This window comes from Pan paniscus, chromosome 13, assembly GCF_029289425.2.
Source record: "Pan paniscus chromosome 13, NHGRI_mPanPan1-v2.0_pri, whole genome shotgun sequence".
Lineage (NCBI taxonomy): Eukaryota > Metazoa > Chordata > Mammalia > Primates > Hominidae > Pan > Pan paniscus.
Window position 1 is genome coordinate 117,350,602 of NC_073262.2, and position 25,362 is coordinate 117,375,963.

The 25,362-nt window shown below is 34.7% G+C and overlaps 1 protein-coding gene across 3 annotated transcripts in view; it reads right to left on the reverse strand.

Annotated features, from left to right (window-relative positions):
* Positions 1-630: 630 nt before the first annotated feature.
* BARD1 (BRCA1 associated RING domain 1) overlaps positions 631-25,362 on the reverse strand; it is an 84,382-nt gene continuing 59,650 nt past the window's right edge. For all 3 annotated transcript variants that reach the window (XM_003812514.4, XM_034955070.3, XM_008964956.4), the window contains 4 exons: positions 20,722-20,854; positions 20,063-20,155; positions 5,401-5,498; positions 631-3,998 (listed from right to left, as the gene is read on the reverse strand). In XM_003812514.4, coding sequence (XP_003812562.1) covers positions 3,666-3,998; positions 5,401-5,498; positions 20,063-20,155; positions 20,722-20,854 — 657 coding nt within the window. In that variant the 3' untranslated portion in view covers positions 631-3,665. The remainder of the gene's footprint in view (positions 3,999-5,400; positions 5,499-20,062; positions 20,156-20,721; positions 20,855-25,362) is intronic.

Genomic DNA, 25,362 nt, shown 5'->3' on the forward strand with positions numbered 1-25,362 from the left:
AGCAGGAGTGGCTACATAGATGGGCAAACTTTACCAGTGCAGATGGGATGGTGAGAAGTCAGAAATAAGAAACTAGGGCCTGGCTCTGGTTGTTGTTCAGGCTAAAACCAGTACAGTGAATACAGAAGGACACCCAGCAGTCTTGTGCATGGGATACAAGAGCCAGGATACTCAGGACTGACACAAGCTGTGCTACCAACAGTCACTTTTTCATGAGCTTGCTCACAGGGGTCCTGGAAGGCAAGTTGTGAATGCCTACAGTGTGCTAAGCACTTTCACACATCTTTATACTCAGGTGAAATGAACCGTATTCCCCCCCTTTATCACTGATGATACAGGTTAGATTGTTAACAAACCCATGTCTAACTTCAAAGCCGATTCAGGATCCTCCCTGGAGCTGGAGTATTAGTCATTAACCCTTTAAGCCTAGTCAAAGAACATGCTTTTCCCACTTCTCTCACATCACCATTCTAATAGAAACTTACAGGTATCAGAAAGTGCACCTTGTGCCTTAGAAAGCTACACAAATAATCAACAATCCCTAATTCATAAGAATGTCTGCAGCTTAATTAGCCAGGCATAAGACTATTAGTTGACTAAAAAAAAAAAATTACAGCTCTTAAACGAAGACAACTTCTCAATATTTATTTATTCATTCATTTAGTTTGATGTGCATATCTTTGAAAAGGGTTGACTTATAAAGACATACATGAAGTTTACAATTTGTAGCTCAATCTATCTTCAAAGAAAATGGTGGCTTTTAGTAATTAAATAAGACAAGCATTAGTTCCATTTTAATGTGTTCAGGGTAGGAAACAGAATAGACAATTGTGACTGTAATGAGGTCCATGAACGTTTAGAATATGATTAATGCATTTTCCACACTGACCCATGGAAACAATAACAGCTAATGTGGCCCCACTCTCACCTGTGAATCGTCTTATTCCCACAGGAAACATCAAACCTCCCCAAATATCATCCTCTAGGCAGAGGTCGCTTAACTATTAAATTTACAAGGCAGGTGCAAAAAAAAAAAAAAAAAAAGGGGGGGGCACCGATGAAATAAAGGAAAAATTCTATTTACTAAAAATTCAAGTAGCTAAACTACCTTTTAGGTAAAGTCAGTGAAAACCTTCACACATTGCTCATTTACCCTTATTTCAATCATAATTCTAATATACTTCCCATCTGGTTTCTATTTTTCAGCAAGTCAAAAGAAAAAACAATTGAGATAGATATGGTAAAGTATTAGCAGAGACAGAAAAATAGCTACAAAGTGGCAGCTGTCAAGGAAAAAGGGAAACAGTTATAAATTCAAGTAGAACTAGAAAATAGCCATGAGAATGTGGAAAAGCTACCAGCCTCTCACTTTTATAGAGACACAAAGGAATCAGTGTGTAATTGTTTCTTAATGACTATTCCAAACTATCAAAGTTATACTATATTCGGAATAATCTATGGTAATAAAGTATCTTGTACACTTTAGAAACATTTTTATTCAAAATTAATTAAAAAGCGTTATGTTAAAAAAGATAAGCTTTTGTTAGTTAATAGACTTCCTCACCAAGTCATGTTGAGCCTCATTCAACAGCACAGAATAAGCCAATTTTATACAAGACACAGATATATGGAAACACAAATTAATGATTTGTGGTAAAAAAGAAGGAAGCTTGAATCTATGATTGAAAAATAAAAAATAATTACATGTATATCTACACAGAAAGTACAATCACAAGTTTCAAGAGCTTAACACAAACTAACTGCTGTCAAATATTTAACAAAAGCAAAGATGAAACTGCTTAACAGTCAGGGAAAAACAACAAAAAGAAGGGAGGGGTGATAAACCAAGAAAATGAATGACAAAAACTAAGCAAGAGACCTCAAAGGTGTCTTTACAATCAGGAATTCAGATGCAAGGAACAGACACAAACCTGTCTAAAATGTGACCTATGAGGCAACAGAAAGTGACTTAAAGTCCGTTATAAATAAAAAATGACAACCAAAATCCTGGAGAGTCTTAAATTATTTAATCCAGACATTATCTAACGCCTCGGATTTTTGTTTGGTGCTATGGTGTTCATTTTCTATCAGAATGAAATGTGGGACAAATGCATTACTGGTTGTAGAGAGTGTTTCAGAGCTAATTCACCCAGCAAGGTCAGGGTCAAAAGGTTATTATTTTGTTCATATATTTCTTGATATGAAAAAACAACGTCAAAGAAAGAATTAAGGCAAAATGTGTTTTCAAATGATAAACAGAATCTCAAACTTTCAAGTAAGTGCATCTTAAGATGTTGATGAACTTCAGAGATTCTCACTATTTTAAAACTAGGGATATTCTATTCTGGTAGTTATCAAACTGTCCTCTTTTGTTCATGAGGAACCAAACTGGCAGGTCTCTCAGTGTCTCCTTCCCCAAGTCTTTAATTTTATAAGTATATTCAATGTCTAGGAAGGAATTATTAAAGAATTCTGCTTCTTAAAAAAATGTTTCAAAATAATCTAATGTATCCTTGTCGATTCGTGAATGAGAGCACCCAGAGCAGAGTAACCTCCCCAGATCTGGCCACTCTCAGGTGGTATCCTGCCCACTCACTGAGGCCTTGCCTATTTGATATTAGTAAGCCCTCCCCATACCTACTTCTATACTTACTGTATGGCCTTTTGTATGATCTGGAAAAAATCTGTTGTAAATCAAGTAATCACCAACTTCTGCCTCCATGCCAACCTAAAAACTTTAAAAAAAAAACTTTTCCTTTTACAAAGGAAGAAATTAAGACCTTCAAAATTATTTTACAAATATCAACAAGGTTTACCAGAAGAAGACTGCTTCTTAATTTAAAGTAATGACGTTGGACTGACAATTTGCTAGACTGGTCAGACCTTTTAAAAAATACTAACATTAAAATGTGTTAGAGAAAATGCTCTAAGTATATATACATATGTAGTAGATAAACATACAAGCAAATGTACAGAATAAAAATATGTACCATGAGCCTAGTGTTGATTTTACCACACACACAAAAAACCAATGTTAATGATTAAATCACAATTTCCTGATGATATACAAGATAAAAAACAGGGATAAAAGTGTAGAAACACACAACAAAGTAAATTACTAAGAAAAGAAATGAACACAATATAGGATAAAGACAATTGCAGATAGGAGAATTTAACACCTATGGTGGCACATTTAGACCAAATACTCTTTTTTCAATAAAGCCAAAATAAATTGTTTGATAATATTCTGTTTACAAAAAAAAAAAAAAAAAAAAAAAAAGGCAAGTTTTTTCACTGGTGGCAGGTATGGATTTTATTAAAAAATATTAAAAGACTCAAACAGTAATGATACCACTTGTCTATTTAACCAAGATTCTGTTGTCCTCATTAATCTTTGATACCCAATAATCTCAATAGAAAGACATGATAAATCAAAAACATGCCAATTTTAAAAAGAAAAACCTTTAAAAGCAATCCCAGCTTCTAAATGGTAAACACAACATGAATTCCTAATCTGGCATTAGATTTTTTTTTTTTTTTTTGATTCAAAGACAAATATGAATGACGCTACCTATTTGTAAAAATGTGAACATTAAAAACAGTACAATGACTGGGCTCTCACAAACCATGCAAATTCAATTTGAAATGTTCATCTGGTATAATATTCAGCTGTCAAGAGGAAGCAACTCAAAGGACATCACACAGTCTATGAACCAGCTCGAAGGAGCCTTCCAGACTTTGCCCTGCCGAACCCTCTCTGGGTGATAATTACACAAATCTTCATAGATGATATACTGTGTGCAGAAGCGCTGATCAGAATCGGGTCTCGCATGGTATGCGACTGTATTGATGGTCTGAGTCACGTCACTGTCTGGCTTGGGCTTTCTACTGAGGATCTGGCCCCCACCTGCAGTGACGAGCTTAATAAGGTTGTCCTTTGGATGGTGTTTGAAGGTTCCCCACAAATAGAAGTAGCATCCATCAAACAGCTTTGGCAACTGAAATAATGAGAAAACATTTGTTAAAGGCAGATCAAAATACTGTATTCAAAAACACTGTATATGAATGAGGAAAATAAAAATACAAGTTGAGTATCCCTTACCTGAAACATTTGGACGAGAAGCATTTCAGATTCAGAAATTTTTTGGGTTTTGGAAAATTTGCATATACATGAGGTATCTTAAGGATGAGGCTCAAGCCTAAACACAAAATTCGTTTGTTTCTTGTACACCTTATGCACATAGCCTGAAGTAATTTTATACAATATCTTCAGTAATTTTGTGCATGAAACAAAATTTTGACTGTGTTCTGACCGTGACCTGTCACATGAGGTCAGGTGTGGAATTTTCCACTTGTGGCATCATGTCAAAGCTCAAAAAGTTTTGGATTTTGGAGCATTTTAGATGTTGGATTAGGAATGCTCCATCTGTAACAATTATGAGCAGCTAAGAAGCTACTTAATGAGGTGCTGGGACAAGTTATATTTCAAGCATACTAACTGGATCAAGAAAAATACTTAGGCAAATAGGGGCTTCCTATTTACAATTTTTTCCCTAAGATTCAGTCACCATCTCGGTTCCTTTTCACTCTTCTAAAATTTTAGATATGCTTGGTATAAAGAAAAAAACAAACTATTCATCAAACTTTTTTCATCAGGATGTTTATGCTTATTTGGTGGGACTTAAAGCCTCCACAACTCCTAGCTTATTTGAAATAGGCTTCAGAGACACCAGGCCAAACATTATTAAATTACAAGAATAACATCTTTTCCGTGGACTTTTATCCAATTCTGCCCATCCACATTCAGGTCCTTACTTATTACCAACCTAAGGTCTCCAGGGCAGCCACCATGGGGGTGTGCCCTCCAGGGTTCCAGAAATGTATTCACGGGGCACAAAAGATTTTTGTGCTGAGGCTAGGGATCCAATTAGCTATGAAACATACTTCCGTATGCTCATTGGAAATAAAAAAAAGTTTCATAATTCCCTTCTATGGAAATTTTCTTTGTCACTTCTAATATACTTATATATATCAACAGGATAATGCGATATTATCCATTAAAGCTACAATATGTGGCCACAGAGACATATGGTAACTAAATCCAAGCAGCAGCTGTAAGTCTTCTTTCAAGCTACTTCCTGTATCTGAGATTTACCTCAGATTCTGAAAGGTTTATGGCAATGTTCAAGATGCCAAAAATCCATTAACAGTATGAAATTATTACCTTCTGGATTTTACTGCTCATCGTGATCATCTTTCAGAATCAAGTGCTTGAAATAAGCACAATTAAAATTTTAATCAGTCACCTGTAGCTGTTGAAAGGGCAGAAGTTCTTCCTGATGGTGATAATAATAGTATGTCATAATAAGAACAATGAAAGTTGTATTAAAAGAAAAATACCAGCTGTTCTCTGTTGAGCCTGCTTCTGCGTGGACCTTCAGGAATTTCATACTTTTCTTCCTGTTCACATACTTTTCTTCGTAGACATGCTTTTACCCCTGACAAAAACACAAGAATTAAAGCAAACTAAGTATCAAGTGAGCATTATATCTCTCTCATTAAAATCAAGCAATTTACCTAAGTGGTTTTTCTTCTTCATGGCAGTTTTTAAGTATTATTCTAAAATGCAAACAGAAATCTTACTTATGCCAAAACAAAACGTAATACAACTGGTTTTCCCATATAAAGAAAATATTTTAAAAAACTCTTTCTTTGGAGGATTAAGCCATAAGTTAGTACTGAACACTAACTGTAATTTTAATCTCCTTTCTGAAAAACCTAAGCCAGGATACTATTTCAAAGACAAAAATAAAAGTCTACATTTCCACTCATAGCAATTACCCAAAATTAAGGTGAATAAAAAGTCCATGACACAATAACCTAAACTGAGCACTTACCATCTATACTGCTCATTTTGACAGTTATATGTCTAATCGTCTGTTAAACTGTAAGTGATTTGACATGAAGGAATGTGCTTTAGTCTACAGCACCAAGCTCAGCTAGCCACACAACAGGGGTTCAACAGTGCTTGCTAAAATAAACAAGCAGAGCTTGGGATAGGTTTGGCATGTGACAGGTACACAACTGAGGTTGCTAGTCTAGAGATGATTTGATTGGGCTTTGCAGGAAAAAAAAAAAAAAAAAAGCATTCTTTTGATGGCTTGAGTAAGTCTGTTCATAGCTTCAGGTTAAAAAGCAAAAGCAATAGAGACAGCTCAGCCTGGCACTGTTTAGAGTCATTCCACTGCTTGGCACCTGGGTGGGGGATCCCTAAGTAGGGCCACTGGCTGGCAGCCAGTACCAATTGTCTCGCTAGGCTCTAGAAATGAAAGGAACCCTTGGGATGCCCAGGACCAATCATGAAGGACATGGTCAGCTTCAGCTAGAGACAACATCTTGGATAATGCCTGTTCACCACCAAGCGAGGGAACTGATGGCATGTATATATATTTATCATGCTTCTGTTCTGATGGCATATAACTAAACTAAATTTGAGATTTGCAGTTGAAGGACTTGGCTATCCCAATTACTTGTTCTGGAAGCTTCCTTGCCTATGGAAATAAAAAATGAAAACAATGTTTTTCACCGGGCTTCTGTGGATAAAATGCAAGAAGCATTCTAAAAACTAGATACTACAATGAATTATCTTCATCATAAAAACAAACCCTCCATACAATTTCCTATTTGTCTTTGAGGTTGTTTTGCTCAATACTTCATTTTATCACTGAGGGTAGGAACCATATATTATTCACCTATGCGTTCTTCAGAATTTCATACACTTTCCCATAGAACAGGAGTTTAATAGCAGAGGGTATCGGGAAAGTTGGAACAATAACTCAGGTATCCCCTTCACTGTCTAGTGTTGTTAACATAAAGGAACAAAAGTTTTTAAAAATTCACTATGGACACAGCATTGACAAGATTGTATCCACATCAATAAAAATAAATACTTATATAGCACCTGTAAGAGTTCAGAGTTACACATAGTTTTGAATATCAAACTGTTACATCCTGTTATCACTTGATATCTAATAGCTTAAAATGATCAGAAAAAAATCTATGGCTGCATAAACATATACTTTAGATTGAGGATTAGACATATATGTTGGATATACTACCCTGTTTTGGAAACCTCTTGAAAAATGCTAGTGATAAAGATTTGTCCAGCTGATCCCTACTTACTTCAGCAGTAAATTGATTCCAACACAGGAGCAGAACCACTACTCGGCATGTAAACTCTGCATATGCCTGCAAAAGGGCTCCTTTCTTGACTAAAGGGTGGCTAAGAACCAACAGTTAATCTGCTACCCAGAACTGTCCTGCGATTGCATCTAATATAAATTAAGATTCAGTTGTGTATGAGTAAAATGTCTTTTGATCTCTGATGATTTTTTTTTCTTTTTTTTTTTTCTGAGACAGAGTCTTGCACTGTCACCCAGGTTGGAGCGCAGTGGCGCAATCTCGGCTCACTGCAAGCTCCGCCTCCTGGGTTCACACCTTTCTCCTGCCTCAGCCTCCCAAGTAGCTGGGACTACAGGCGCCCGCCACCATGTCTGGCTAATTTTTTGTACTTTTAGTAGAGACAGGCTTTCATCGCGTTAGCCAGGATGGTCTCGATCTCCTGACCTCGTGATCTGCACACCTCAGCCTCCCAAAGTGCTGGGATTACAGGCGTGAACCACCACACCCTGCTGACCTATAATGATTATCTTGAGCAAAAACTTATACTGGAGAAGAAAAAGAAATGCAATGTTTTCCAAGAGTGAGTAATGGTCCACTTTAGACTGACTCAGACTTTATGGCATAATCGGTTTTAAACTTTCTTCTTTATTACCCCACACTGACACAATAACAAAACTTCAACTGTTTCCAGGAGCCACATCTGCAGAATTTGGAGTAAGCGACAGAACTGAAAAAACTGGTACTTTCTGAGGGAAAAAAAATGTGTTTGAGTCCTCTTTATAAAATGTTTTATTTATTCTAATCTTGTAACTTGAATTTTGAAAATACCTAGAATCAAATAACTTACGAGGTAGAAAAGACCCTGAAGAGCTAGTCCTACCTTCTTGTTTTAAAGATCTGCACAGTCAAGTGCAGAAACATAAAGTGACTTGCTAAGATCACTAATAGCAAAGTTAAAGTGAACCACTTCCTAAAGCAACAGACTTCCACTTCGGCGCTCTTCCTGTATCATATTTATAGGCCAAGTATCCCTTATCTGAAGTGTTTGAAACCAGAAGTGTTTTAAAATTCAATTTTGTTTTGGATTTTGGAATATTTGCACGTACATAATTAGGTATATCTTGGCAACAAGACCCAAGTCTAAAAAAGAAATTCATTTATGTTTCATATACGCTTTATACAGGTAAAGCATATATGAAGATAATTTTATATACTATCTTTAATAATTTTGTGCATAAAACAAAGTTGTGTCTGCGTTTAGACTGTGAGCCATCATGTTAGGTCATGTGTGTTGTGCTGGCACTCAAATAGTTTAGTATTTTACAGCATTTTGGATTTTCAGATTAGGAATGCTCAAACTGTGTTAAACACCTATTATGTACAAGAGAAGTCATAATCTCTTCCCTAAGAAGAAAATTCCTGCTGTTTCCTGTCACTTTATTTCAATAATCTAATCCTGAACTTTCATTAATATTGTATGCTCTATCTCAGAGTGCTTAATTTTAAATGAAATTTTATTGCTTTATTTTCCTCTGTCAACAAGCAATCCACTATCAAATTTAATTTTTCAAGCATATTTAAAATTACATCCATGTTTTAAAGATATTAAGGATGACACTGAGATAATCTCAATCATGGTATATCTAATAACAAGAAAACTCCCTACTCTTGTCCAGAAATTCTAAGAACTTCACATTACGTAAACTTCTGTTACAAAGTCAGTGAAAGAGAAAAGGTTAATAGCTTATACATAGACAAACATGAGAAGATTCGTTTTTCAGATTCAGCTTTTCCCTTTTTTCCTACTTAAAATGGCTAACCTTTCAAAGAATAACAAATGTGGGAGCAGATTTGATTGCCAGAAAGATAATAAAATATTCTTTTATATTTTGCATGTATTTCAATGTTAAAAGCAAAGATAATAGGTTTTTTGAATAAAATGTTTGAATGCAAAGTTGTTTCTGAAAATAATGGAGGACCAATATATTTTAAATATTAAAAATATATATTCTGGAAGTATTAATGATTTACATGTATTAGTGAAGTGGTATTCAAAAATACTAATAAAGCAGGAAATAATACACAGCCAGAGTTTTAGCCATTTATAGCTCTTGTTAAACAAATACGAAATCACAATATTAAATATGAAAAGAAAAAGTAGAATATCACTAAGAAAATATGGAGTGAGTTGTTCCATTGTTACTTCTCTGGGTTTAAATTGAGTAGAACCTGAGTAGAATTTATTTGATTGTATATAAGTTTATTTTACACCTGTAAATACTATCAGACAGAACTCTCTTCTTATAAATTAATAGAGAACCATGAGAGCAGTATCATTTTATAAAAACTATGAATGCTATGTTACCTAATATTCATCCAATGAGCAAAATACTTTACTATAGATTGAACGTGTACATTGTGCAGTGCTCTGAAAACTTTAATTTTTCCACAATCTAGAATAAAATACTCATAAATCATAAGGCCTAACCAATCCAATGCTAAAAATCACACACCAATATTTTCTGGTCAAAGGAGAAAAAAAAATTCTTAAAATACCAATTTATTCTATTCTGTTTTCTTTTTACTTTTCTAACTTTAAATGACCAAGGACACAACTGTTTGTTCTAAGAAAAGATCCTGATCAAAATTACTGTGATAACAGCTACCAAAAGTACTTGTATCCTTCCCCAAATCCAGCAAGAGTAGTATAGTCAATGCTCATTATCTACAGTAGTTATGTTCTATAAAGATGCTATGAACACCGATTAGTGAATAATGAAACACTGCTGCTAAAGGAAATACAGGGTTACATTTCTGTGGGCCTGTGGCTCCAGCATTTCCATCAACTGATCAATACTTAACTTTGTTTTATGTATGTTTCTGTTTATACACATTATTTATTGTATACTGTTGACTCATTAAGATTAAACTTAGGGCCAGCAGTACTACAATTAAGGCCTTAACAAAGCTTATCCTACACAGTATTTAATATTTTCCCTGAAAGGCACATCACCATCTTCTTGAGCTTAGACACACAAAACAGCACTTCAGCACTGTATTATGAGGCCATTTTAAATAATAAAACCAGCAACAAAAACACAAAAATGCAAAAAACATGGCATCAACAGACTGTGAAAGGTCCACTTGTTTACAGCATGAGAGCTGAAAAGAGGAGGCAAAGTATCACCTTGTTTGACCTCAGCTGGGGACACACTTGTTTGTCAACTAAAGTTCTTCACTACTCTGTACATGTCTACAAAAGCACTGTGAGTATTGATTTGGGGATTACAAGAAAAATTTTAGCAAGTAAGAAAACTCACAAACACAGAATCCACAAACAATGAGGATTTACTGTTTATTACTTCCAATTCAGGGGAGGGAACTGAAATGCTAAGAAGTCAACTTGCTTAAAGCTGAATGCAGCCATTAAGTGGCAGAATGGGAATTTGAACCTAAATCTGCTTAGTTTTCTAAAGGCTGTGTATTTCACACTGAAATATAACTTAGTGGTACACAAGATAAACCTTGGGTATTATCTTAGCGTGATGTGAATATGTCAAATGCTTAAAAGCTGCTTAAATTGAGTGTTCTAAGATGTTGTTTATTATAAAAAGGTCAGAAGACTAACAACTGAATACTCCATCTCTCCAAAAGCAGAGGTTTGTCAAGACACTGAGTCTTTCCTGAATTGGGTCATTAATGCAAATTCAAATTCAACACTCACACTCAGGACATCTATGATTACCCATCATGTCAATCTTAATTTGTTAGTTTTATCTGTGTTTTATTTGGCTCTCAGATCTCTCTCCCCCATTTTTTTTAATATAAAAGTCATATTCACCCAAGGTTGCTAAGCTGAATTTCTGAATCTTATAATTTTAAATTATCATAAATGTGCTTTGAAAATTGTTTACATATAATAAAAATTATACTCTAAAAAAGGCATAAATTTTAATAACGACTCACTGAATTAAAAACCTTCCTAATAAAGGTAATATAAATATTAACTTTATTATACATTGAAAATGAGACTCAAAATTCTTGACTGGGTCAAAATACCATACTAGAAGCACTGCCAGTGTGCTGGAATTATGTCATATATTGTTTCTATATTAAAAATCAAATCAAAAACCATCAGGAATCCAGTGAAATGGTTAACTCAAATTCACTACTTTATATGTAATTTTTTTATTTTCCTCATTATGTAAGCAGGTATTCCCCTTCCCAAATCTCCTTCCCAATGGTACTTACAGAGTATTCATAATTGTATCTTTAACTGCATATGGTGGCACAGAAAGCCAAGGACTGAACATTCTTATGATATCTACTGTATCGAATGAATGGCTAATGTCTAATTGCAGAATTAAGTAGGCTGTGCTTCTGCCAGCTGCTTCTCCATTTTATGGGTTTATTTGACTGATTATTTACAAGAAACACATTAAAATGGCATCTATTGCTCCTGAAAACATGCTGGCATTAGTCAATCAACAGAATTTAACCTTAATAGATACTACAGTCCAGTAAGTATGGCAATCAAGAAAAATGAGATGGCAGATACCAACAGAGCAGCATGGTACTTCCATGAGAAGGAGCCAGTGTAAGTCTTAATTCATTAAATATTCTGTTTCATGGGAGTTATGTAGTAAGTTTCTGTAAAGTAAAGCAAATCCAATGATCTAGTTACAATGATTGAGTTAAACAAATACATTTCTCTAATATGCTTTTACTCCAAGCAACAATTTGCAGAATCCTGTGTCACCTAAGACTAACTAAGGAAGAATGCAAGTAGCTCTTTTTCTTTTCCTGAAAACAAAGGATGTTTCCAGGTCTACAACTACATTTGAAGGGTGGCAAAGTGTTTTGTTAAAGTTGCTGTTATAGCATAGAAAATCTCTAGAATTTTTTCAAAGCTGGGAGTGACAACTACTTCAAGGATTGCGACTCAAATGCCTACAAAAGCCAGGTAGATTACATAAATGTGTGAAGAACCTGGTGTGAGGTGCAGAAGCTATGCAGACTGTAACAAACATCATACCTAAATATATAAAAATTAATTATGTTAGACAAAACCAGACACTGTATTTCCTTCAGCCCTCAGAGTCCTCAGCCTGCCAATTTGAAACTTTTGATGCTTTGTCTAATCAACCTCTTTTATAGATAAGGAAACTTAAGTCCCAAGAGATTTAAGTGGCTTTCTCAGTGACATAACTGAGATGAGAACTGAAATATCCTCCATGTCACAGATCAAGTTTTTTTGTTCATCTTTATTTTTAGTTGGATCAATGTGCTTACTCAATCCGACATGCTAAGGTTGCCACTGTCTAACTTGTTATCTGAAACTGTGAGTTTCAGAATGATGACCTACTCCGGAGACAATACCACAGTTACAAATTCATATCAACTTCCTACTGAACCTTTTTTTAAGACAAATCAATTGAGTTGATTTACTGAAAATAAGAATGAAATGCTTTAAAATAAACTTTCAGCAATTCGAATGGTGATACATTATCAATGCACTGGAAGAATCTACCAGCCAAACATTACTTAATTAACCCAAGCCTAAATAATGACTAACATTTTAAGGTTTTATTTACTGAATAAAAGTTAAGCAATCTGCAGCAAGAATTCTTAACCTATTTTCCATTTAAAACACAGTTACATTTTAAGATTTAAACTATTTTATATTTGTAATAAACAGTTAATAAAGTCCATAATTATTCCATCAGTTTAGTAGAAAGATGAACTCTTCTACTTCCTTTTGAAGAAAAAAAAAGCAAAAATACAAATATAAGACCACATTTTAGTTAGCTTTCTTGGCTAATAATTTCCTTACTAAAATCACCTTGCATGAGTAAGTTTACGTAAACATAACTTTTGCATATGCCAGAATGATACATACTTGAAAATGTGTCAAGCCACTAACCTTATAAAATGTATGCTTTATTTCATCTTTGTTACTTTTCATATGTTCCTTTATAGTTGAAGATTTTGACTGAAGCTATCACTTCGCAGAAACAAACGGATGAACTACTTAGCTATTAAAACTAGAGATTCTTTTAGCCCAGGTGTATTCCTGATCATGTTCTCCATTTCATGTAACCTTTCCTTTTTTCCTGAGATCTTATTAATTTTTTACATATAGGTAAGCAGCCCCATTTCTAAAGTACTGATTAACCCAAAGTCATTAAGGTAGCTCTGTCTACCTTAGCAAAGCCTGGAATTTTTGCATAATAATGAAGCTTATGAATTCCAGGGCTACAACACTTTTCTATAAAGAAACTTGTACTGTACAGAAGGTATTCTTTTATTCTAAATTGCTAATAACCACTCTCTCCTCTTACCTCATAAAAGCATATACATCAGTAGATGTATATTTCTGTTTTAGCTGCATGGACCACTGATAATGGTCATGGATTTATATTAAGCTTACTTTTCCTATAATAAAAAAAGATAACACAAATGCAAGGAAATTAAAAAAAGGAGGGGTGTTCCTGAATCCACAGTTATACAAAAATGATGAGAGAATACAATGAAGATGGAAGAAAACTTCAAAATGGAGATCTGTTAAATGTCCAAAGGAGGAGACGATTATTAACTCTGCATGGAAAGCCATACTTAGAATTTTCTCACTCTTCAAATCCCAGAGTAGTAAACAGATCCACATTTTAAAGAATTTTTAGGCCAGACCTGGTGGCTCGCACTTGTAATCCTAGCACTCTGGGAGGGTGAAGCAGGAAGACCGCTTGAAACGAGAAGTTCAAGAACAGCCTGGGCAACAAAGTGAGATCTTTGCCTCAACTAAAAAGAAAAAAAAAAATTAGCCAGGCATGGTGGTGAGTGCCTGTAGTTCCAGCTACTCAGGAGGCTGAAGCAGGAGGATCACTTGAACCCAGGAGTTCACGGCTGCAGAGAGCTATGATTGCACCACTGCACTCCAGCCTGTGTGACAGAGTGAGGGAGGGGAAAAAAGGGTTGTTATTCTTCTGGAATTAATGGCTATTTGTAACTGAAATAGCTTTGGGAATCAGAATTAACCACTTTTAGTCAATACAAAATATCCTAAAAAAAAAAATTAAAATACAGAATCAAACATCACTATTCTATATGAAAACAAATGCTCTAATACAATATGTCATTAGATCTAAACTAAAGATGTTTAAATTAGGGATGTGTGTCACTCAAGATAACAGTATGTAAGTAAAATAAAAATTAAAGAATTTCCTTTGATTCTATTAAAAATCAACACCCAGATTGTAAAAGCAAAACAAGTGTTTTGCAAATGATTATATTTTAGACTTTTTAGTCGAGTAAACTATAACAGCACTAAACTTTAGTAAAAAGGTAAATCACAATAGGCAGCCTACAACAATGACAAAAATGAAAAAACAGTAGCATACTATCACTGCAATTTTTGGAAAACTTAAGTAAAAGAACAGAGAAATGAGTTTGAAATTTGAAACTTCCATAGCAAAAAGTGAAAGGACAATGAAATAAAGGCTGAAAATATAAAATAAAGGCTAAATGTTTCCATTTAAGATTTGAGATATCTCATTAAATACTGTCGACAGTCATTAAATTCTGGCTCCATATAAATATCATTTAGCAATTATTTATTTTTGACATTTTAGTAAAAATTCTGGCTATCAGCATATTTATATGTAGAAATATATTTCTTCACATTACAAGATGTGTAATTTGCTATTTTACTTAATGCACTGAGAAGCAGGTTAAATTCTATTGCAAAAATATATTATTATATCATAAATTTTTCTTAGGCAAAACTTGGGTATCAATTCTAAGACCTTGTATTATGCATAATAATATCAAAATATCAAAATAGTCTGTCTCTTGTATTATGAATAATATCAAAATTGTCTGTCTCTATATAGGTATGGTTAAAAACCGAACACAGTCTAACGTCCAAAAATTCTCCTAATTATTAGAAAACTCATGCTCAGTGTTCTTTTGAAGTCATATATTAAAAGTTCAAATTTTTATGTAAAAAATTCTGTTCTGATTAGGACAATCACCATATTCAAATGTATTTGCTGGGTATCCATTAAACAGGTATAAAAGACCTGTTGTATCAGATGCGAGGAATAAATACATGCAGGTTCTAATTTCCCTAATTAAGACCAAAGCCCTTCCCTATCCAATTAATCGTTAGAAAAGTGAAAATACTTCCAATTATTATTACAACTTGAAAATTTCAACGTATTAATTTATTCCTAGAGAACTTAAATTTGATCTAACAGGCACACACTATTTTTAAAACTGTTATAAACAAATAGCCCTCTTCAGTAACCCACCAATTTACTGCTCTTTGATTATTTTTTTACCCACATGCATGCACACATTTATATATTGTTGAAAGTGAAGATATAATTTGGATGTGTTTAAAATTTAAACAATTCTATTTTTCATAATCTTTTAGTCTTAATATTTATCATATTAAAAATATGCATTTTTTCCAGAGAGTATCTTCAGGCATTTCAGAATTTTCCTAATCTTTCATATGTAGGTTATATTCTCTACTTCTTGCTGTTAGAAGTAACACTGCAAATACTTTTTCTTTCATCTGTATTTCTTGCGTACGGTAAATTCTCAGAACTGGGACTATTAGATCAAAGGATGTTATTTTTTTTTATTCTTAGACAATCTTTGGTGGAAGCCTTCTGTCAGCATAAAGTTGCCTAATCAATCTTAATTTATACGAATGTTTTGTTTTTTTTAATAATTAGCAAAGTTTGTATAGAATAAAAGTTGCATTTAATTTTAAAATTCCATAGTACTCTCAGTATCCATTTAAAGAAGCCAACTTGTTAGAATTTGTTTGAAAAGAATTAATGTGTTAGCCTGATTATGAGGTTATTTATTAAATGATGATGTAATGATTGTCTTCTAGGGTCCATCTCTCCTCAGCTAAAACAAAAATGAAAAAACACTCAATTTAGCCCTTCCCCATCTCACAGACATAAATCCAGTGTAAAATGTCTGGCACATTCCTTCAGTAATTCCCTTAGGTACTGGGGAATTTTACAACTTCTACAGCTGCAATTTTATTTAAACTTAGATGAGAGTGGGGAAGAGGGAAAGATTATTAAAGAAAAGATGACAGCCATCTGTTCTCCCCTTCATAATGAGATAAGAAAAGAAGATGTAGAATTAAATTTATTTTAGAAAAAAAGGCTAAGATACAAAAAAATTTTGAAAGCAGTGTACTAAAAGAATAGGTCAGTAGAAAACATTTTATCTTGGCCTAGTTTGCATCTTTAGGATACAGTTTCATCTTATTCATACTCTATGAGATTAGTAAGATGACTTATTTATATACCTTCTATTCTTTCATTCTTATCACCTCTTTAATACCAAAATCAACCTTGTATGAGGGTGGTGCTAATGGCCTGTGAGAAATTAGCACCCAGACTAGGACTAAAGTAGAGTCTCCCTCACCATTTTGATGTTGAAGGAGGGACTTTTCTTATCTATAGCTCCTATTTCTGTAAAATATAAAATAAGTATCATTCTGTAAAATATCTGTAAAAGAAATATAAGATAGACTGGATGGTCTGTAAAATTATGGCTTAGTCTCAGAATCCTCATGCTAAGTTCATTAATTATGGCACTGTAAGATACTCTGGATAAACAATGTAGGAAAATAAGAGATATTAACCAACTAAGACAGAACACTTCAACAGAAAACTTCTCATAGTTAAATTTGGACCCAATGGATCCAAATCTTTTGTATAATTCTTTTTGTTAAATGGTTTAGTTTATAAAATGTGTTGATTATCTATAGAGAAAATTACAAATAAAATTCTGCTTGAATCTATTTGGTTTATGAGAAATCCCATGAAAAGTTAATATGAAAGTTCCCTAATAGTTAATCCTGAAGTTCTGTCTACCAGCAAGTTAATGGACAGACTCAAACATGAGACCTAGTTTTAAAAAGTCATAAATCTTTAAAATTAATTTTGAAAGCTTTGGTCCACCTATCATCTTTTAATATGAATGGTTTTCAAATAGTTTTAAATAGCTCTGAAACAGTTTTAAAAATCAAACTGAGCCAGGTGCAGTGATGTGCACCCGTAGTACCAGCTACTCAGAAGGCTAAAGCTGGAGGATTGCTTGAGTGACACCTCATCTCTTAAAAAACAAAGAATCAAACTGAGATGCTTAACACTGAGAACAGTATAGAAACTATGAGAAATATATATTAGGAAAGAACTATTTGAAGGTTCTTGCCTTCTTTTTGTAAACCCAGTGACTATTTAAAGGAAGTATCTCGAACTTTGAATCTGTTTCTCTTTGTACTCTATATTAGAAAATATGACGATATGAACTTCAGTAAGGGATTCCATCCATCCTTTATCCTAAAAGAACCATTGATATTAGAGGGTGTTATTCACTACTGTCAGAATCACCAAATAGCACACGATTAAGTTAGTCCGAGTCCATCAGTGGTTCTATAAAAATGACACGGCCAAGATATTAAAGTGACAAAACCCACATTTCCCAAAGAAGGCATATTTTATGGAAATAAATCATGTAGCCTGTATATGTAACCAAATGCCACTTCAGCATATTCACAAGAACTAGACTCAAAAGTTAAGTGGTAAATGTCTTAACATTCAAAATTTCGTATGGCTTCTTTATTACTGCGACCTTACTATGATGAAAATCTATTTCTTCTTATAACCACTGGAAAGGTTTCTGGCACAGGTTTGATACAAAAGCATCCCTAATCATGAAACCATTTTAAATGAATTTTTTAAACACTGAGGCTCAATAAGACTTTCACAGATTTAAAAGGAAAAAGAAAGTTCAAAACTAAGTGAGACAAATTAGTCCAATTATTTATACTTCTCAAACTCGTCATAACTAGGAGGGACTAATTAATAGGGATTGATGAGAACAGATGAAGTGGCATTGCTAGTCACAGCCTTTTAGCTGGATCAGACTGCATTGGTTGAGACAAGCATCACAAGAAAAGAAGTGGTCGCTGTATTTGAAAATGACATGAATACCAGTTGATGAAAGGAAACTGTTTTACAAACCAAATCAACTTCAAACTACAGATTAAATTAATAACATAATTAAGATCTTGATAAATCAGGCATTCTACCATAAAACCTTCAAAGCACAAAGCCATAAAACCATTTTTATAAACTAATTTTAATCCATCAGTTGCTTCATAAAGAGTTTCAATAAATATACCCACTGTTCTTTCTTAACATCTTATTTAAAAATAATTACAGTCACAGGAAGTTTCAAAGGAATGTACAGAGATGTCCCACGTACTTTTCCTTCAGTGTCCAATGTTAACATCTAACACCGCTATAACATAATACCAACAAATTGAGTTCAATACGATCCATAGAGCTTATTCAGATTTCACTAGTTATTTATTTTTTTTTGAGATGGAGTTTCACTCTGTTGCCCAGGCTGGAGTGCAGTGGCGCCATCTTGGCTCACTGCAACCTCCACCTCCCGGGGTCAAGTGATTCTCCTGCCTCAGCCTCCCAAGTGGCTGGGATTACAGGCATGTGCCACCACACCTGGCTCATTTTTCTATTTTTAGTAGAGAAGGGGGTTTGCCATGTTGGCCTGGCTGGTCTGCCTGCCTCGGTCGCCCAAAGTGCTAAGATTACAGGCATGAGCTACCGTGCCTTGCCTGATTTCACTGGTTATAAATGCACTTGTTTGCATAATTTTATCTCAGGTAGTCTTGTGTTACATGAACACCACTAACATCAAGATACGCAACTGTATTGCTCCCCATATTCCTCCGCTGTAACCACTAATCTTTTGTAACTACTAATCTTTTGTAAACAATTAATAAACAAAAAAAGGTCAATCCACTGTTCTATGTTAGCCATAGTATCAAAAGTAGATATGTTAACTATTAAGGAGTAGAAAATAATCGTGTATGAGCTTTCTTTTCATTTTAAGTCCCAAGAGAATCCAAGTAGAAATGTAAATGAGTGACAGCAGGGAAGGTGACAGGCAGCTCTGAAGGTGATGGTGAGTTGACTATCAGCAAGAAGAGGGGAACAGGTATACATTTTCAGTGGAGGTTGAGATAGCTGGTATAGTGACTCCAACTAAAGTAGTAAAAGGCAGTCAATTTCCCAACAGCTTCCTAAAAATACTGGATTAAATTAACTAAGACCAAAAGGGTGTTATGCAGGTAATCATAAAGGAAAAGCAATAAATTGCTTTCATTTCACAGACATGTCATGCAGTATATTTAAAACGTGTTATTAAATTCAATATATCATTTAACAGTAACATGAATCGCTTAGGCTTAACAGTATACTATGTACTCCATTTACTTTTCATTGAAATAGTTGGTATTGTAGGAAAAAAGACTTTAAAACCAGAACATATGTATATACATTTACTAAGGACATCTAAATGACACCATAAATATGAGAAGCTTTTTCTTTTTTTCTTTTTTTTGAGACGGAGTCTCATTCTGTTGCCCAGGCTGGAGTGCAGTGGCGCGATCTCGGCTCACTGCAAGCTCCACCTCCTGGGTTCACGCCATTCTCCTGCCTCAGCCTCCCGAGTAGCTGGGACTACAGGAGCCCGCCACCATGCCCGGCTAATTTTTTTGCATTTTTAGTAGAGATGGGGTTTCACCGTGTTAGCCAGGATGATCTCAATCTCCTGGCCTTGTGATCTGCCCGCCTGGGCCTCCCAAAGTGCTGGGATTACAGGCGTGAGCCACTGCGCCCGGCCAGAAGCTTTTTCAAAATGCAGTGACTAACCAGAGGTAAGAAAATTAACATCAAGTTCCTTAATCACAGGCATTAATAACCATGAAAAACAAAACTAGTCTAATTCATTTCTTAATTTTCTCAAATCCAACACTTACATTCAAATTTTAGAATCCAGCATCCATTGAGAATCCCAAGCATACACTTCAAGGTACTTTGAACTGCATCACCAGGAACAACAACATGAGTTACTAAAATACAAAAAAAGCAGTGAGAGAAAGAAAGATATAAGCCAAAGTATTTCTTTGGCCTGTTTTTATAACTAATCTGTATTTTGTAAGCTTATATCTGAATCTTCAAAGGTAACAATTTTTACACTTAAGTGTAAGACTACTTCTATTTAGTATCTAGTTCTCTAACCTGGCCATCAATCTGAAAAATCAGATCATAAACCATATATCTTAAAGCCATATTGGCAAACACAAATTTTTATTTTATTTTCAAATTACAGCTAAGGGATTATGACATTACACTGCACAACAATTTATTTGTCATTAGCAAAAGTCACAAATTTGCTCTTCTGAAATACTGTCTTGTCCTAAAATATATGCAAACCTTTAAACTTTACATTTCCTAACTACGCTGTTGTCTATAAGTAGTTTATTACTGAAAAAAAATTTAGATTTATTACAAGATGCAAAGTATACAGCCATCTCCCAATGGTTAAAACATATGTAAATTATCAAAGGTAGTTCTCCAAAAGGATCATCTATTTAACATTTTTTCTACCCCCCATCCCAAAATTCAAAATCCTCACCTGTACTGTCAAATTCAGTATATTTTTTAGCCTTAAGAATTGCTGCAAGCTCACTGAGCATTTTCTGTTGTTCTGAAGACAGCCCACTGCCTATAAGTACAAGAGGTCCATCCCTACGCTGCCCAGTGTTCATCTGTTAATATAAAAGGAGATGCCAGTGTTAAAAACATTAGACGACTAGACAAAGACATTAAACAGACTGTTACTTGATATAAGCTTGAATTTCATTACTTAGTTTACTCTAATAATTTTCAATAATTTCCATTGAATCTACACCCAGAACCTTTTAAATAATTTTTTTCTCTTTATTTTTCCCTCAAGAAAATGTCAATTGTGATAGCTCTCTATAGCCAGGGCATCTCATTTCTTCAATTTTAAATTGGGTCTCTCTAGGGTTTTACTTCATTCTGTCACCAGTAAGTCTTTTTCTTTTCCCAAGTAACTTAAAATATCCACTTAAAATCAGCAATTCCCTATTCCACCTCCACTAACTTGTCCCAATAGAGTTAAAATCAAACTTGGTCTGTTTAGTTTAAACTGAGATTATCTGAAAAAACAAAGAATGCCAAGGCTTCTAGAACAGTGCTGACCTCAAAGATAGAAAACAAATTAGCATCAAAATAGTAACCCCTCAAAACTAGGAAAAGATAAAAACAGACAAGTTAATTCAAAACTTAGGAGATCATATCCATAAGTAAGAAGTCCATGCAGCTCACGACTAAGAAAGAAGTGCTATAACAAAGACTAATAGTTTCACTTTAAAATCTAGACTTAGAATTCACAGAAGACAAAAAAGACAAAAATAAAGAGAAGGTAAGAGTGGACAGCATTAAAGCTGAGAAGTGAAAGACTCAAGGAAACAATATATGTCCATATATATATATTTCCATAAAAGTGTTTGTAAATGACAGAATTCAGCACTTAAAAGTTCAGCTCATCTTTCCTAGTCACTAAATTGTTAGATGATGTAACCACATCTAACCTAAACGCTATAAACCCTCCTCACATAGACCTAAAACCATTAAAAACCCTAGAAGAAAACTTAGGGATTACCATTCAGGACATAGGCATGGGCAAGGACTTCATGTCTAAAACACCAAAAGCAATGGCAACAAAAGCCAAAATTGACAAATGGGATCTAATTAAACGAAAGAGCTTCTGCACAGCAAAAGAAACTACCATCAGAGTGAACAGGCAACCTACAGAATGGGAGAAAATTTTTGCAACCTACTCTTCTGACAAAGGACTAATATCCAGTATCTACAATGAACTCAAACAAATTTACAAGAAAAAAACAAACAACCCCATCAACAAGTGGGCGAAGGATATGAACAGACACTTCTCAAAAGAAGACATTTATGCAGCCAAAAAACACATGAAAAAATGCTCACCATCACTGGCCATCAGAGAAATGCAAATCAAAACCACAATGAGATACCATCTCACACCAGTTAGAATGGCGATCATTAAAAAGTCAGCAAACAACAGGTGTTGGAGAGGATGTGGAGAAATAGGAACACTTTTACACTGTTGGTGGGACTGTAAACTAGTTCAACCTTTGTGGAAGTCAGTGTGGCGATTCCTCAGGGATCTAGAACTAGAAATACCATTTGACCCAGCCATCCCTACTGGGTATATACCCAAAGGATTATAAATCATGCTGCTATAAAGACACATGCACACGTATGTTTATTGCGGCACTATTCACAATAGCAAAGACTTGGAACCAACCCAAATGTCCAACAACGATAGACTGGATTAAGAAAATGTGGCACATATATACCATGGAATACTATGCAGCCATAAAAAAGGATGAGTTCATGTCCTTTGTAGGGACATGGACGAAACTGGAAACCATCATTCTCAGCAAACTATTGCAAGGATAAAAAACCAAACACTGCATGTTCTCACTCATAGGTGGGAATTGAAAAATGAGAACACATGGACACAGGAAGGGGAACATCACACTCTGGGGACTGTTGTGGGGTGGGGGGAGGGGGGAGGGATAGCATTAGGAGATATACCTAATGCTAAATGACGAGTTAATGGGTGCAGCACACCAACATGACACATGTATACATACGTAACAAACCTGCACGTTGTGCACATGTACCCTAAAACTTAAAGTATAATAATAATAAAATAAAATAAAATAAAATAAAAAATTTAAAAATTAAAAAAGGAAAATATTCAGTGTACTTTATGGATTGTTCAATTACTCTTTGATAATATTTAAAAACACTACAGTATTTCAAAAATTCTTAAGTTACACAAATACCATAAAAATAGCTCTAAACAGAACACATTACTTCTCAATTTATATAACTCCACTTCAGCTACATTAGTTCTCTGCACAAAACACAAGAGTGAAAAAGATATCATAGAGTGAAAAAGATATCATTTCTAAATATAGCATATGATACTATTTCTACCAACCCAAGGAAAGCACCAAAGTGGGTCAAGTATTTTCCTATCATACTTTTAAAAATTTGCATAAAAAATAGAAACTGGCACTAATTTCTCACAGTTAAAGAGTGCTATAATAAAACATAAAGCAAACAGCTGCCAAAGCCACATGTCTGATTTGGGGTGAGGTGGCATGGGGGCTGGGGATTTGACTTGAATAAGCATAGGTCTCTGACCCATGAGGCTCAAAAGAGGTACAAAAAACACCCCAAAGGTTTAATACCCTGATTTTATAGAGATTAGATACTATGTTCATTAGCATTAAATTCAAAGGAATAATTAAATAGGGTACTTTTTCTTAGATAAAATCATTAGTTTTTCTTAAGTTCATCAAAAATGGGGTTAAAAAATCTAGAAAAAAAATTAAAAAGATAAACATGCTGCTTAAAATGAATCACAAACAGAGAAGTCTCAAAATGAATGAATGATAAGGAGTTTTTTAAATTTTTAAAAGATTAGAGGTTGCTTCTCAAAGCAGATTTCCAACAGCCACTAAATTTTACTTAAAATACAAAAATTCTAAAGAGAAAGGAGAGAAATTCAAACCCCTTCCTTTAGGGAAGCAGTGAGCTGCTTCCCTAAAGCAGCTCACTGGAGATCACTGATTTAAAGGGTTCCCAATGACGCTACCAAGCACTTGTGCTTGTTTCAGAGGCAGGTATGTATCATAAAGAATACTCTAATGCTCCTTCATGCATTCAGCACACACTTACTGAACACTCAGTATGTGCCAAACACTGTTCTCAACGCTAGGGCTACTATAGTAAACAAAAGAGCCAGCCCCTGCCCTCACACAGTTTATATTCTACTTGAGAGGGGAAAATAACACAAGAAAATAAAAATACATTACATCAAATGAGAAATAGTATGGTACAACACACCAGGGGAAGGGGGTTAGACAGCACTGGGAGGTTGGTATTTACTATGCAGTGGCACAGAGTCCTCTCTGCTAAGACAATGCTAGAGCTGGGTCTGAAGGGTGTGAGGAAGCTGGCCATGGGAACATCTAGTTCCTGGAAAAAAAAAAACTAAACAAGTGGTGCTGCACACCTGAAATGAGAGTATGTTTGGTGCACTCAAGACACAGTAAGGCAGCCCATGTGACTGAAAAAGAGTGAGTGAAGAAGAGACTGGTAGTGGCCGGGGGAAGGTACATTCCAGAGGTACCATCTTTAAGGACTGCACATTAAGAAACTACCCTTTAAACCTGAAGGACTTGATATTATCTTTTCCTTAGCCAAGTACCAACCATTAAGACAGTAAATAGTAATACTCAAAAGGCCATGTCTACATGACATGCCCAAAGTATAGGTCTCTTCCATGTAATAAAAACCCTCCTTTTCTGAAAGGCACTGCCACCCCCAGACTCCAAGAATACCATAAAGATATCTTTATTCTTGACACATTTAAAATAATCATTTTCCAGCTTTTACATAAAAGGAACATCAGCAAAGGACAACTTGGTTATGCTATGCTCTGTCAGACTTCAAGTACAAATGAAGAAAACAAGTCAATTTATAGTTGCTGAGTACGGTGGGACTGAATTGAGTACCGACCTAAGTTTTAAGAAATGTGAGTTCTAACTGGTCCATTAATAAAGAAAAAAACAACCTTTTTTTTTTTTTTAAATGGCTGGTTAACCCTGGGGCAAATCATAGCCTCTTTAGGTCTCACTTTTCTCATTTGTAAAGTGAGAAAATTAAACTGCTGATTTCTAGCTTCTCTTCCAATTCATTACCAAAACTATAGTTTGGAACAGATTTATAAGGCTGAAGTCTAAAGCAGAAGACATAGGGTTTTCAAGATATGAAAGCAACTAGCTCATGAAAGCATCTATGAGAGTATCAAACTGTAGCTACCTTAGGCTACCTCCTTATCTTAAACAGTGGCATCTACTACTACTCTTGTTAATGATCCTTGACCTCAGCTCCTCCCTTTCTGTTACTTTCCCCCATCTGAGCAGTACTGGGATCTGGTGAGTCTACCAACTCTCTCTAAAACTCCTCTTCTTCTCTCCATCCCCACATAACTACCATCTATAATTCCAGTCCTCAGCATTTCAAACCTGGTCTCCACTACTGCAGCCTCCCAATCAGCCTTCAGTCTCTTCCCACTCCCAGATAGCCTGCAGACAGTCCTATTTCAGTTATAAACACACTGAAGGTGCCCTATTAA